The 13,503-nt window shown below is 36.3% G+C and overlaps 1 protein-coding gene across 4 annotated transcripts; it reads right to left on the reverse strand.

The window, feature by feature from the left end:
• Positions 1–213: 213 nt before the first annotated feature.
• LOC142520472 (vacuolar protein sorting-associated protein 45 homolog) lies at positions 214–7,057 on the reverse strand. Of its 4 annotated transcripts, XM_075623453.1 has the most exons (15): positions 6,907–7,024; positions 5,197–5,244; positions 4,972–5,101; positions 4,282–4,483; positions 4,031–4,110; positions 3,630–3,857; positions 3,360–3,485; positions 3,173–3,253; positions 2,946–3,087; positions 2,647–2,825; positions 1,844–1,999; positions 1,228–1,335; positions 1,025–1,146; positions 785–916; positions 214–596 (listed from the first exon to the last, which is right to left on the reverse strand). In XM_075623453.1, exons 3-15 carry the CDS (start codon positions 5,059–5,061, stop codon positions 536–538), a joined length of 1,707 nt encoding a protein of 568 aa, XP_075479568.1. In that variant the 5' UTR covers positions 5,062–5,101; positions 5,197–5,244; positions 6,907–7,024; the 3' UTR covers positions 214–535. The 4 variants fall into 4 exon arrangements, with proteins under 4 accessions (XP_075479568.1, XP_075479567.1, XP_075479569.1 ...); XM_075623452.1 differs by lacking the exon at positions 5,197–5,244 and having other exon boundaries at positions 6,907–7,057; XM_075623454.1 differs by lacking the exon at positions 5,197–5,244 and having other exon boundaries at positions 6,884–7,007.
• Positions 7,058–13,503: the final 6,446 nt, after the last annotated feature.

Consider the following 13,503-nt stretch of genomic DNA (forward strand, 5'->3'; position numbering starts at 1 on the left):
TAGTTTCTCCGCATCACGCCTCATTGAAGGCCAGAACTAGCCATGTCGCAGAGCTTTTCCTGCCAAAGCCTTTCCTCCCTGGTGATTTCCGCAGATTTCTTCGTGGATCTCATGAAATACGTAGTTAGCTTTATTTGGAGCAAGAGTCTTCGAGTAAGGCTGATGATAATAGTTTATTTTTTCCAACAAATAGTTGGACACGAAACAAGCTCCTATCACAGGAAAACCTTCTTGCACAAATAAAAATCAGATACTGTGCAAATTACAAGCACCTTGATATGGTTTCACCGAAGAATATCGACCTCGAACCGGGTAATTGTCTAATAAACTTGATTTTAGCTGGACCTCTGCCGAGCTAAGCGATATCTCGATCAACCAAAAACAAAATCGTAGATGTCATCATCAATTTATGTAACAGGCGTGTGTGGTTTCGATACAATTAAGAATTTCACTGTCAGTAGCTGGAGTATGTGTGATCTTGAGTATGTTAACTGTACGCATCTTACAAAAGTTGAGGGGCGAAGGTAAATAAATTTCAAGCTACACCAGTGCTGCTTCCAGCAATTCTTTGAGCTTCTTCAAGATCCTTCAGAAACCTATATTTTTTACACCAGAAAAATTTAAGGACAACTTCCGTGTTTTTACAAACGAACTTTTCGTGCAAGTATGGTGTGCAGGATATATAAAATAAGATTTCGAGCATAATTTGTAAGAGGTGGATACAAACTGAATTTAATTGAGAGGGTCATCAAGGTTATTTATTTAGTTATTATACTAATGATACCTTTTCGAATTGAGAACTGCAGTACCACCAAGAATGAAACGAATCCCAGAATTTGTGGAATTCAACAACGCAACAGAACGTGCCTCCTCGTAAGTAGTCCCACCAACAATGAAAATTACCACCTCTTGTGGCCTGAAAAAAGATAATGCTGTAGAGATTCAGGATACAGTAACTAACCATATACATGTCAATGGGCTTCAGGAACGCAGCTTCATACAAAGAACATTATTAAAATCCCACCTGGCTTGCTGGAAATGATTTCCAACATAGGGGTAATCTATATCTCTCAAACGCCCTTTGACAATGTTCTCCATTGTCTGGAATAGCAGAGGCTGATGCTGAGTATACACGTTCTCCACCCCCTGAACAAGCATGCAAATTTATATTCAGTATGTTCAAACACCTTTTTAATTGAAGTGAGATAGAGAGATTTCTAGATCAACTTTGAGGCCACGGGCCATGTTGAGGGCATAATTTAGAAGATCTCGGTTTCCATAAAGATCCCCAGTTCTCTTATCAACTCCAGCTTGCTTGAGCAGGAATTGCACAAGCTGTCAACCAAACAGAGAAGGTAAGCAATTTTTTAGAACAATTGACCGGAAGAAAAACATATATTTTCCTGCCTAACCGAGCCCCTAGGAGATTCAGGCTTCACGTGCTATGTCATACCAAGATAACACGAGCATTCAAATGTAAAACAAGAAATAACCCAAGAACTAGTATCCAAAATATCTTTAATTCGTAAAAGTTAAAACCATATAAAAAGCAACAATTTTGCATAGAAAAATATCGGGAGGTTTAACTGACAAAAAAAATCCAGTAGGTTCATAACACGAAGGATGATACAAAACACCTGCTGAAGATCAAACCCATGCAACAGTGAAAAGCCCATGTTGGTGAAGTTTATGTAATGAAACCACTCCAATCCCACCAAAAAAAAAAGAGAAACATGATATACGAGTAGGCAATTGTAAAGGATATGGAGGCAAGACAGTATGGCATTTCCACTCACTCACTGCAGCAAACGAAAGTCAAGAGTAAATATTCTATGAGACGTACCCCAGGCTTATACTTTGGAGACCGTGATGCCAATTTATTGAATAACTGCATTAGTTGGACGGGACTATCCTTCTCATATCTTAAAGCATACAGCATGACAAGCCGTAAACGGTCAATGTCAGAGACACTTTCATTATTTAAAAGATTGGTGATAGCCTGCACAGAGAAACACACAACAGAAGACAATCATGCACACATTTGTCTCTGGTTTGAAACATTACAATGTCTCAGGAAACATGAGATATCTTTTACTGAGAAGAGCTGCAGTCACCTAAATAGCACATCTGTTTATTACAACTGTAACTGGAAACACTGATTTTATCGAACGACTACTGAAACCATCTTGACACTGATTAAGGAAAAAAATGGATAGTTTTAAAATTTTAAATCTAAAAGACAACCAGCAAAGTTGTACGGGCAACCATTTTCTCATGATGTTTATAATCATCACAACTAAATTTGTATAAATCTCCACAAATGAATACCAAAATGGTTTTCCCGGGAGGGATTAAAGAGAAAATCAAATTAATAATTAATAAAGATTAAAATGAATATCGTACCAGGCTTTCCTGGGCCCTTCGATAATTGATAGACAACCTTAATGTTCTACATTAGAACTTTGAGCCATCTGTGAAAGGAGCATGAACAGTCGCAGAAGCCAGATGCAACTTTTATTTTAACAGATTAGTTTTCATTAGTTAATTTCTCGCAAACTTTTTTTGATTAATCAAGAACTGGTTTAGGCGGTATGCCACTGACCATGGCAGATTCATTTTACTACCAGAAAAAAGTTTCGTGGGTACCTCAAATGCTGCCCCTTGCCCACCATTGCAAGCCAATTCCTGTTCTGTTTGTGAAACAAGCATTAGTTTCCGTTCCTCGACAATCCTGCTCATTTCTGTGACCAAGGTCACATGCTTGGAAACATTGCCATGCATTTTTCTGTATTCTGGGTAGTTGTCAACAAATTTAGCCATGTCCTCTGCACAAATTCCAAGTAATCAATATGTATGAAAGCATCACTGGTTGCCAAAAGTTAAAGGAGTATACATCCAAAACATAAGATTGAAGATTGTGCTGGCAAATGTGTAGGAGTTGTAACCTATTGTTTGAATACTCTGATTGCTTTTCGAAACTTGTTGGAAATCATCCACCAATTTTTTAATATTCATGCCAATGTCTCCAAAATTCTCATACATATTGGTTTTAAAAAAGGCATCTTGCTCAGAAGACAGCACGACCTCCTGAAAGCACAATTTACCACCTAAAATTCAATGTTCCATGCTCGTATAAGCATAACAGTACATGCAACATGAAAAGGAACACAACCTGTTGGTCCTTTGGGAACTTTCCAATATTTCCGAGATCTACCTTATTGTCCTGAATGCCTATAAGTTCATGAACCATCGCCTACAGATGATAATAGTAAAAAAGTTATAACAGTGCACCTCTCAGTTATTAAACCCCCCACCCCCCAAAAAACAGTAACACCCCTTCTAAAAAGGAAGACCATAACCTGATATGTCCATTGATTGAGAAGAGGAGTGACTGGGTCATCCCTCCTATCCACAATTAGCAACAATGGGGAAACTTCTGCTCGTCTAAAATCAAAAAGACCACTTTCCTGTTGGTACATCAGCTTCTGTTGTACGCAGGGATGAGAAGCTAAAATCAGTTTGAAGAAAAAGTTTTCTAGGAAACATTAAGCACAATTAACCAAAATAATTCCGTAAATACACGATAAACCAAATCATTATTAGAAGCTACAAAGTGGTAAAATTCTCACCAATGCTTCTTGTGCAATCCTTTTTGAGATATCGGATGTTCGTGAATATCGAATAATGGGTCTCCGTTTCAGAGCCAGGAAGATGGCAGCAATTCCATCAACTGCTCTATCACAAAAATGCTGTAAACTTGACGGATCCACAACAACTGGGATCATGTACATGTGGTTTGAAATCATATTGCATGTGAAATGATAAGCATCAACGGCAACAAAGTCTGCATAGAACTCCTGAAGATTGAGACAAAACCATAAGAAATGTACACCCATGAAACTCAAAGTCGAATAGTCCCTCTAGAATCAATAATTAATCTTCAACTGGTAGAGATATAGCTTTCATATTTCCAGCCAATTAGCTTCCCAAGAGATGAAAGCAACAAAAGAAACACTAATATGCAAGTTACCTGCACTTGCTGAACAACTTCGTGTTCATCTGAATCCGCTAAGTTATGAAGCTGAGTGTCTTTTAACATATTGGAAAAGACTGTGAATGACATAAACAAATAAATGAACTTCAACCACTCGTTTAATTGCATTCCAGTAAAAGTTGGATGCCTTGAAGAATTTCACAACTTGACGATCTAATATTGACTTATAGTAAAAAGTAATAAACTTCTGAATAAACTAAAGACATTTTTTACATAAAAAAACATACAGAGGTGATATTCCCCAAATCTAGGGGTAGCCAGCTGGCGCCTCATGAGTTGAATATTTTCAGAAGTAGGACGAAGAAAATAAACAGCTTTAAGGTGTGACATGGGTTCTTTTGACATGGAAATGGAATCCACTAGTTCCACCAGAAACACTTCTTTTTGTAAAAGCTCTGATTGTGAATATGCAACACTTACAATGCTAACCTGCAATTTGTCACCGAACCCAAAATAAATAAATAACACACCATAGGCTAAGAGAACATTTGCTATTTGGTGAATTGCGTTGAAATATGCATCGACAAAATAAGATAAAAGACACATGCTTCCATATTACACATAGACTTTGATCAGTTTATCAAGCTTAATCTTTGTTTAAAAGTTGTTTCCTTGCTCATTAAAGAGAAATCGAGAAAAGGAATCCAAGTTCCAAATAACAAACTGTGATCGGTCAATTAAGCTCATTTCCAGTATAGAACTACTAAATAATTTCCTCCACGCGGAAGCACTCAACCAATACTTACACTTACAATGCTAATTCACCATAAAGCAACTAATTAAACGCTAATTCCAAAGAAATGCGTGACCATAAGCTGCCCCATAACTAATTAAGAGCTGAATAATTCATGAAAACCAAATAATGAACATAAAAGGCGCAACTGAACAACAACAGCAATAACAGAAGAAATAATCACCGTATGAGAGTCTAAAACGATAACTTTCATCCCAGAAATATCTTGTAACATGCGATTGATGTAGTCTCGAACTACCGTAATCAGCACCATTTTTGCAAATTCATACAATCGAAATGCCCTATTCTGCGATCTGATGAATCGTACACAACGATCTCGGGTGAGATTTAAATTAATGAAAATGAATAGAGAGCTGTAGAAGAAAGATCAAGAATGAAGAATAGTTGCCCGGAGAAGGTAACACACGGCGTCGTTTCAACAGATGACAAGTTTACCCTGAATTTACATAAAATGACTATCACTACATTACATAACTAACAATACTGTTCTCAGAATCTTGAATCACATTGTTATTAATCATGAAAATAAAAAGAAATAGCAAGAACACAAAATTAAGGTGTATAACACATACAGTCTGCGACATAACACAAAATTAAGGTGTATGCAGACATGGGAAGAAGTCCAGTAATATGTTGCAGATAGGAACTAAATCAGAATCACAAACGTATGCTTTGGGAAAAATTAAGTCAAGCAAAAACGAAGAAAAAATTAATTGGTTCAAGTGTACAATATGTTCTGGGTGTTTTTTAAGTACTTTTATAGAACGTAGTAATTTTCACATTTAGACAAATGGTAGAATCGGATTTTTTATTTTTTATGAAGCTGAAGCAGAAGCAGAAGACCAGAAATTGTGATTTTGGGTTTATAACAACGCAATTGAAATAATCTAGGCACCAAAACATCACTTTGAATAGATGGCTTCTCCATCAACACGCGTTCTTAAAAACTTCAGTACATATGCAAGAAACAACATCTAGTCTAAAAAACAAGTTTAATACTGCAACCATGAAACAAAAAATAATAATAATAACAGCCTAGTAAAGTAGTTTTACCGGTTTTTCATGAACCAACATGTCAGTGTGGCAAAGGGAGGCAAAGGCCAAGGTGGTTATTCACCCACCCCCTCTAAGCTTACCCCCAGTGCGCTAGTCATATACTAAAAACACACATTTTAAAAATTGTGATTTTTGGTTCCATCGAACATTACAATTGGACTATAAACAGATACACATCAAGCTCCCTACTTCCCATACAGATGATGAGAGCATCTATTCAAACAGATCACACAATAAGGTGAGCATGCATGAGCTGGAGTTTTCATTTCTTTCCAAGCACGTTCCAAGCAAATATTTATTCCTCGCGATTTGTTTAAGATTATGAAATATGGCCTAACTAAACCCAAAATCTAGCTAAAAAATAAGGATTGTTCAAGTCTATATATACATCAATCAAGATCTTAATCAGTCGATGTGAGATATCTTAACACACCACTCACGCAAAGGAATAAAACACCACTCGCATGCACGAGAATGAACAATTGGAGCGTGACGTGGAACATCTAACAATTTGTCAACTATATATGCTTAAACCTATTATAATTCGGCACATTGGCATTTAAAAGGGAAATGATAAACCAAAGACTGTCGTAGAATTACATCAAAACGAAGTGATAAATAAGACATTGGAGCAGTCTTCCTACGATATAACTAATCACTTCCATCACACAGTGCTGACATAGCTGACAGCAAAATTTGAAACTCTAGAACATGTTTAGCATTCACAAAAATTGGGTACATAATTTTACCGGGAAACCTACAAAATCCCCAGTTAATCACCCAAAAACACATCAATCAAGCGTTCGAACGACCTAAAGAAAAGATAATGTTGATCTCTTATTAACACAGCCAAAGAAAGTAGCAGAAACCCGAAATCCAATATCCCAGACTAAATTTAGCTCAATACATCTCGAATACAACACAATCACCGAGGAAAGGAGCTACCATATTCCAAGAAAATCCAGAACCAAAAACCACAAATAGAAAATCTACACGCATGTAATGAAAAACCCACGCACGAGAGAGTTGAGAAATCTCTTGCCTTTCTTGAATTCGTATACAATATAGATTGTCTCCGGCGATTGGGGACTCGACGATCGGTGGAGGTGGGTTTGGGGAAAGAGGAATAACCCGGATTAAGTGATAGAGATCATGGATTAAGTGATATATTAGGTTTTTTATTATTTAAAATAATAATTTAAAGAGGGGGCAAGAATGATATTTGCAGGTGAGAGGATTATTTTCTTAGATGACTTTTTGATGGTTCATGAGATCCTATCTATGTAGGCACTACCCTCACTTCATTTCAACGGGTAAGATCTTGCCACACATACAATTTCAAAAAAAAAGTGGGTCCTATATATGCATGGACAAATCTTGGTGTCATTCATCCTATAATGGGGGCAATGTCCATATGGATAGGATGAAATAAACCTTTTTGATGGAGTCTATTTTCCTAAATTTTCCCACATCAGGTCAATTTAAAATTTGACCTCCATAAAATTTTCCTTTCTATTTTGTTTAAAGTAATTAATTCCCTTAACGATTAAATGGTATCAGAGCTTTAGGTTGATTTATTTCAAACACAAAATTTATTATAATTAGTAACTCAATGTTTGAGGAGGAGAATTTCGAAAAAATTATGAATCCGAACTTCAGTTCGAGAAAAATAATTTACAAGAGCTATTCCAATATTTTGGAATATACACAAGACCATCTAACGTTGGTTAGATATCAGGAGCAGCAGGGGACGCAACAGCACCCTTAGGTAAACTTATGATTCAATCTAATAAGTTTTTAGAAATCGTACCTGATTCCTCTAAGCTCTCCTCAGATCTTAGGGAAATACCGAAAACAGTACAAAATTATGGCAATATGCTATATTTTGTACCTCAACGAGTTGAGAAAATTCTTGAAAACCAGGAAGAAATTCTTGGAATATTAAAGGATATTCGAACAAGGATACAAATCCTAGAACAACAACCAAGTTCTAGTAGAAAATCTTCAGAAAGAAGGTTACCACTATCCTTTGGTAATGAACCTTTGTTACATCAAAGATGAAAGACCAAAGTGATACCCAAACCTTTAGCTGAAGAAGAAAAAATGATCAATCTAATCAAAACAGTCTCAGAAAAAAATTTATCTGATGACAACTTTGGAAAGGATTGGTCTAGTAGATCTACAAGAGCTTGCAGAATCTTTTGCAAATCTAAATGTTGTAGATCTAAAGATGAATGCAACGGGAGGTGAACAACCTTCTATAACTTGGTCATCTTCTCAAGAACCACCAAGAGAAAGTGTGGGATCTCGGAATATAAATATGAGAGAATCCCAATCAGACTTTTATACTGGTGGAGGATCTCACACAGCAGGGACAAGGTCAAGGAAGAATCAAATTCCTTTGCACCAAACACCCTATGGAAAATCTGTTTTAGAACCTATACATCCTTACGGGGTTATGCTTAACCTGGATGTATTAGATTTCAAAAACAGGGAAGAACTCATAGATGACTGGACATCATCCATGAGAATTGCAGCTGGAACACTTGATCTTGATAAAGTAGGATTCATCATACTTATGGAGATGAGTCTTATGGGATAAATGAAAATTGCTTGGGAAATGACTTCAGTAGAAACTAAAGAGTCAGTCCTAGCCGGAGAATCTTTTAGCGAGATAGTCGGAAAAATGGCTACCCTTTTTAAAGCACAGTTTATAGGGGTGGACTATTTTAACAGTCAAGATACATAGAAGAGAAAGAAATATACTCAAGCTCTGTATAGTCTTGAATTACATGATATATGTTTAGTGGATGAGTACATTATGTTATTCACTAAATATAGATGGAATTCAGGGGTTGAAGAAGATATAGCTATGCAGCTCTTCTTCGCCAAGATGCCAAGTCCATGGAGAGAAATGCTGATAAGGGAATATATCCCTGGCAATCCAGACACATTGGCACGAAGAGCCTCTTTGGCAGCATGGTGCCATTTGGCAGCATTACAAAAGAATTACAAACGCTTAAGGGGTATCAACAAAAAACTCCTTTGTGTTGTAAAGAAAATGATCTTCCAACAATTATTGGAAGTAAACCACAAAAGTATAAGAAGAAGAGTTTTAAAACTCATCCTTATGCTAGAAGTGGAAGAAGTTCTTGGAAACCAAGAACAGTATGACCTAGACAAAAAGCCAGATCTTACAAATCTGGACAAAGAAGTGGACCATCAAGAAATAGGATATCTTCTCAAGCATCGAGTACATCTCGAAGCACAAGAAGAACACATACGAAGAAAACTTTCAGAAGAGCTCATACTCGAGCTAATGAAAGTTTTAAAGACTGTAATTGTTGGACATGTGGAGCAAGAGGTCATATCTCAACCAACTGTCCAGAAAATGAAAAGAGAGGTATTAAACGCTTCGATCCAACCTCGGATATTGAAGAAGCGGTTTATTACCAAGATCTTATTCAAGTATACCGGTTTGAGGATATTGCCTCAGACGAGAGTATATATGAAGAAGAAGAAGTCTTAAGTCAGGAAGAAACTGATGGAACTGAATCGGAATCTGACTGAAGACGAGGTGTTTCGGCACAAAACACATGAAGATCTGTCTGGTTTCTTTAACCAGACAACAATCTCTAATAATATGGTCCAAAGATCACGATAGAAAATCCTAGTCTTCAGAGATATCAAGGATTCTCTGCAGGACAGGTAGAAAAGTTCTTAGGAAGTCTGGGCCTAAGAAATAGAAAACATCATCTAATCTATAAAGTTTCCAGAAGGGAAATGGCAATTCCTATGGAATTTACAGGAAATAGAATGGAGATGCAATTAATTTCTTCATAAGAAATTAAGGAGGAATTACAAAAACTCAAGATAGAAGTAGCAAGGACTATGTCTTGAATTCATATTGGAGCAATCCAAATCATGATAAAAGCTACTTTTAAAGAAGGAATAGATTCCCCTATTGATATTGTGATATGCGATAAAAGAATGAGAAATCTTCAAGATTCAGTACTGGGAACAATCTCAGGAAATCTTTGTGCAGGAAAGATTGTAGGAGTAATCTATCCAAGGATAGCCTACAACCTGGAAGATCGAGATTTTAGCCGAGCCTTGACATTACATCAGAATTTCAAGGAAAAAAGGCTAATGAAAGAAGGTAATAGATCATATTCTATTACCTATCAGATTTCATATGCTCTATCTAATACACATCATTCAGAATTTTTTATTAGAAATGAGTTCATTGAAATACCTGAAATATTTGGAAAAGTTGCTCAGGCAACTTATCCAGAAAGAATTGAGTTTCCTTTAATACAGGAAACAGATATCCAAATTCAAGACAAACCGATTCTTCAAAGGAATCAAAGTCTTAGATTAGAATCAAGAAGACTATTTTTTCAGGGAGATAGAATTACTAGTTACAGGTGGGGAAAAACACATGTTCAAGAAATCCAACAGGAGCTAGAAAGTTTTTCTACTATAGGAAAACTTAGATGTCCTGAAGGATGGAAGGAAGTAGAAATAGTATTTGATATTACAAAACAAAGGAATCAATTTCCTTGTAATACCATATACTATCTAGAACAACCTGTGATAGGAACTTACCAAGGAATAATTAATCTTGAAGAATTGGAAGTTCATATCAAAGAAATTCCAGGAAAAGAACCTGACAAATTGGTTCTTGGACTAGAGTTTCTCGAGGAGCATAAACCCTGGAAATGTCTAGAGTATGGAATGGAGTTTATGGCAGAAGATAGGATGTGGAAAATCCAATGACCACAAGCCCCTTCTCGATATACATTCCAATAGGAATATTATACGAACAATATAAGGCAGAATATTTTGCTGCTTATATTGATTCAGGTGCTGGCATATGCACAGCAAAAAGAGGAGTTTTTCCAAATAATTTGGAAGAAGAATTACCAAAGATTGCTGGAAGAGATTTTTCCAGAAGAATCTTAATCTTATGTAAAGGGATTAAGATGACTGAAATTGTAATTGGCGGTGCTGGACAGACACTTTGGTATAAGGTAAAAATACCACCAATTTATTTTCATGATACAGGAGCTGACATTCTGTTAGGAAACAATTTCCTACAAATGTTTAAGTCCTATACTCAAGAAATGAGACTAGAAGATTAGTGTTCACAACACTTTGTGATCACAAAATCATAGTCCAGAGACTACGAGAGGCATTTTATCGAAAATTGTCAATCCAGTTTCGCAGCAAGCGTGGTGATGAAGGAAAACTTATACAACCAAAAATGAAAGATTCAAGAAGGTTTGGAGAAACAATGTTCCAGTTGAGAGCAGATAAAGAACTCCAACTAGAAGAAAAAAATACCTTAAAATAACTCTACATAAGAATGAGATAGAGTTTGAATACAAGGTATCCTTGGAAGATGTCAAGAAAAGGATCAAAGAAAATTATAATGAAAATCCCTTGGCATGGTGAGACAGAAATCAACTTAAAATTTGCCTTAAAATTAAGGAAGGCAAATAGTATGAATTTGTCCGTTGCAAGCCTATCCCAATGAACATAATTGATCAGAAGGATATGCAGAATATAATCAAGGAACATTTGGACCTTGGTTTAATCAAAGCAGAAATATCACCATATAGCAGTCCAGGTTTTCTGATAAGAAATCATGGTGAGATAAAACGAGGAAAACCCATATTGGTTATTAATTATCAAGAAATTAATAAAATTCTGGAGTTTGATGGGTATTTTATACCTAGTAGAGAACACCTAATCAGTTGCATAAGGAATGCGAAGGTATTCTCTAAATTTGATTGTAAGTCCGGATTTTATCAAATTCGGATGGAAGAAGAAAGCAAGAAATTTACAGCTTTCTCTACACCTCAAGGGCATTATATTTGGGAGGTATTACCAATGAGATTGACTAATTCACCTCAGATATTTCAAAGAAAAATGGATAATCTTTTTAAGGATTATTTTAAGTTTATGTTTGTTTATATTGACGATGTTTTAATAGCATCTAAAGATATGAATGAACATGTTAAACATTTAGAGATTTTCTCTAATGTTTGTAAAAAAGAAGGACTGGTTTTATTTGAAAAGAAAGCAGTCATTGCAACAAGAAATATTGAATTTCTCGGAATTGAAATTGATGAGTCAGGAATAATTCTGCAAGAACACATAGTGGAAAAAGTGCAGAATTTTCCAGAAAGTCTCAAAGACAAGAAACAACTTCAGAAGAGATGGACAGCATTGATATAGATGCTATCATCAAGATGCAGAGGCATTTGAGGGAACACCTTGAAATGCTTCAAATCGAATTCAACAAGTTAGCTGTAAATGCAGAAGTTGCGGGAAGGCTACAACAAGCCGATAAGAGAATTATCTCTGATCGAATCACATGATGTTTACAGGCATATACTCAGTTATGGTCTGTAATGCAAAGGTCTATCCTCCAAGGCATTGAGAAACCACTGGTTTTCCAAATGGAGAGTTTTCGAGTACAGGACTCTATACCTGGAGAAGGGGATTCAAATACCCCTAGCACAAGTGTTAAGTCGGGATCATCTCCAGATGAGTCGGCTGAAACAAAAATTGAGACTCCAGATCCTTATCTCGAGTCCTCAAGTCAACCATTCACCTCGGGGATTGAAGAGGGAGAGATCAACCTTAGGCCTCGTAATGACAAAGGCAAATCTAAGGTTGGTACTAATGAAGTTACAATTTCTCCATTTCAGGTTTATCAAAAGAATTGGAAGAAATTAAAAACAAGAGTTGGCATTAACCCAGCCACCAATAGGGTTGATGTTGCAGGAAAATATCCTATGTATGGATGAAACATAATTCATATCCCAAGGAGGTCAAAGCTTGGTATGAATTCGGGACTTGCCTCAGTTTATACTACATTACCCAGCTTTCCAAAAATCTCAGGTCTACCAAAATGGATCCAGAAAGCTGTTCATGAAACTTGGGTGAATAATGATTATTTGTCCAAAGGAGATGTTTTGGAGCTATATTTTTTAAGTGCAGCACCAGAACCAGCAGGGAAAGGTACACGAAGCCTTTCACTTCATCAAGTTAAGGAGGCCAGATACAAATATTCAGAAATTTATTAAGGACCCTCCGACAGAAGAAACCCCTCTGGTTGCTTCAATAACTGAAGACGTCATTTCAACCAGAAGAGCTTGGGGTATATGGGTCTGTCTCACTGAGATGGACAAAGTCAAGTTTCCATTTAAGTTTTATAAAAATTCGTTAAATGGATCGTTCCTGTTAAATACCATGACAGGAAAAACCACAAGTTTTGCAGAGGAAATATTTGAAAAGAAAAGAAATCTTCTATGAACAGCAAGCTGCCAGCTAGTAAAGAAACTCGCCGAAAGTTCTGTAATATGGCACACATAGGAAGATGGTCAGAAAACATCTGTCCTAAATGCCAAAATCAGAAAGAACCGGAGTTCGGTAAATGTTTCAAACCGAGATCTGATCGGAAATATTTTACTGAAGCAAGGACAAGTGGGGAAGAACCACAATCACATTTTTCTCGAGGATATAAAAAGCCAAAGATTCCTCGACAAAGTTAAAAGAAACATGTGACCAACCCACTAGTGTAAAAATAATCCACCATGTGAGTGGAATGACAGGACCACCAATAATC

Source organism: Primulina tabacum, chromosome 12 (assembly GCF_025594145.1).
Source record: "Primulina tabacum isolate GXHZ01 chromosome 12, ASM2559414v2, whole genome shotgun sequence".
NCBI lineage: Eukaryota > Viridiplantae > Streptophyta > Magnoliopsida > Lamiales > Gesneriaceae > Primulina > Primulina tabacum.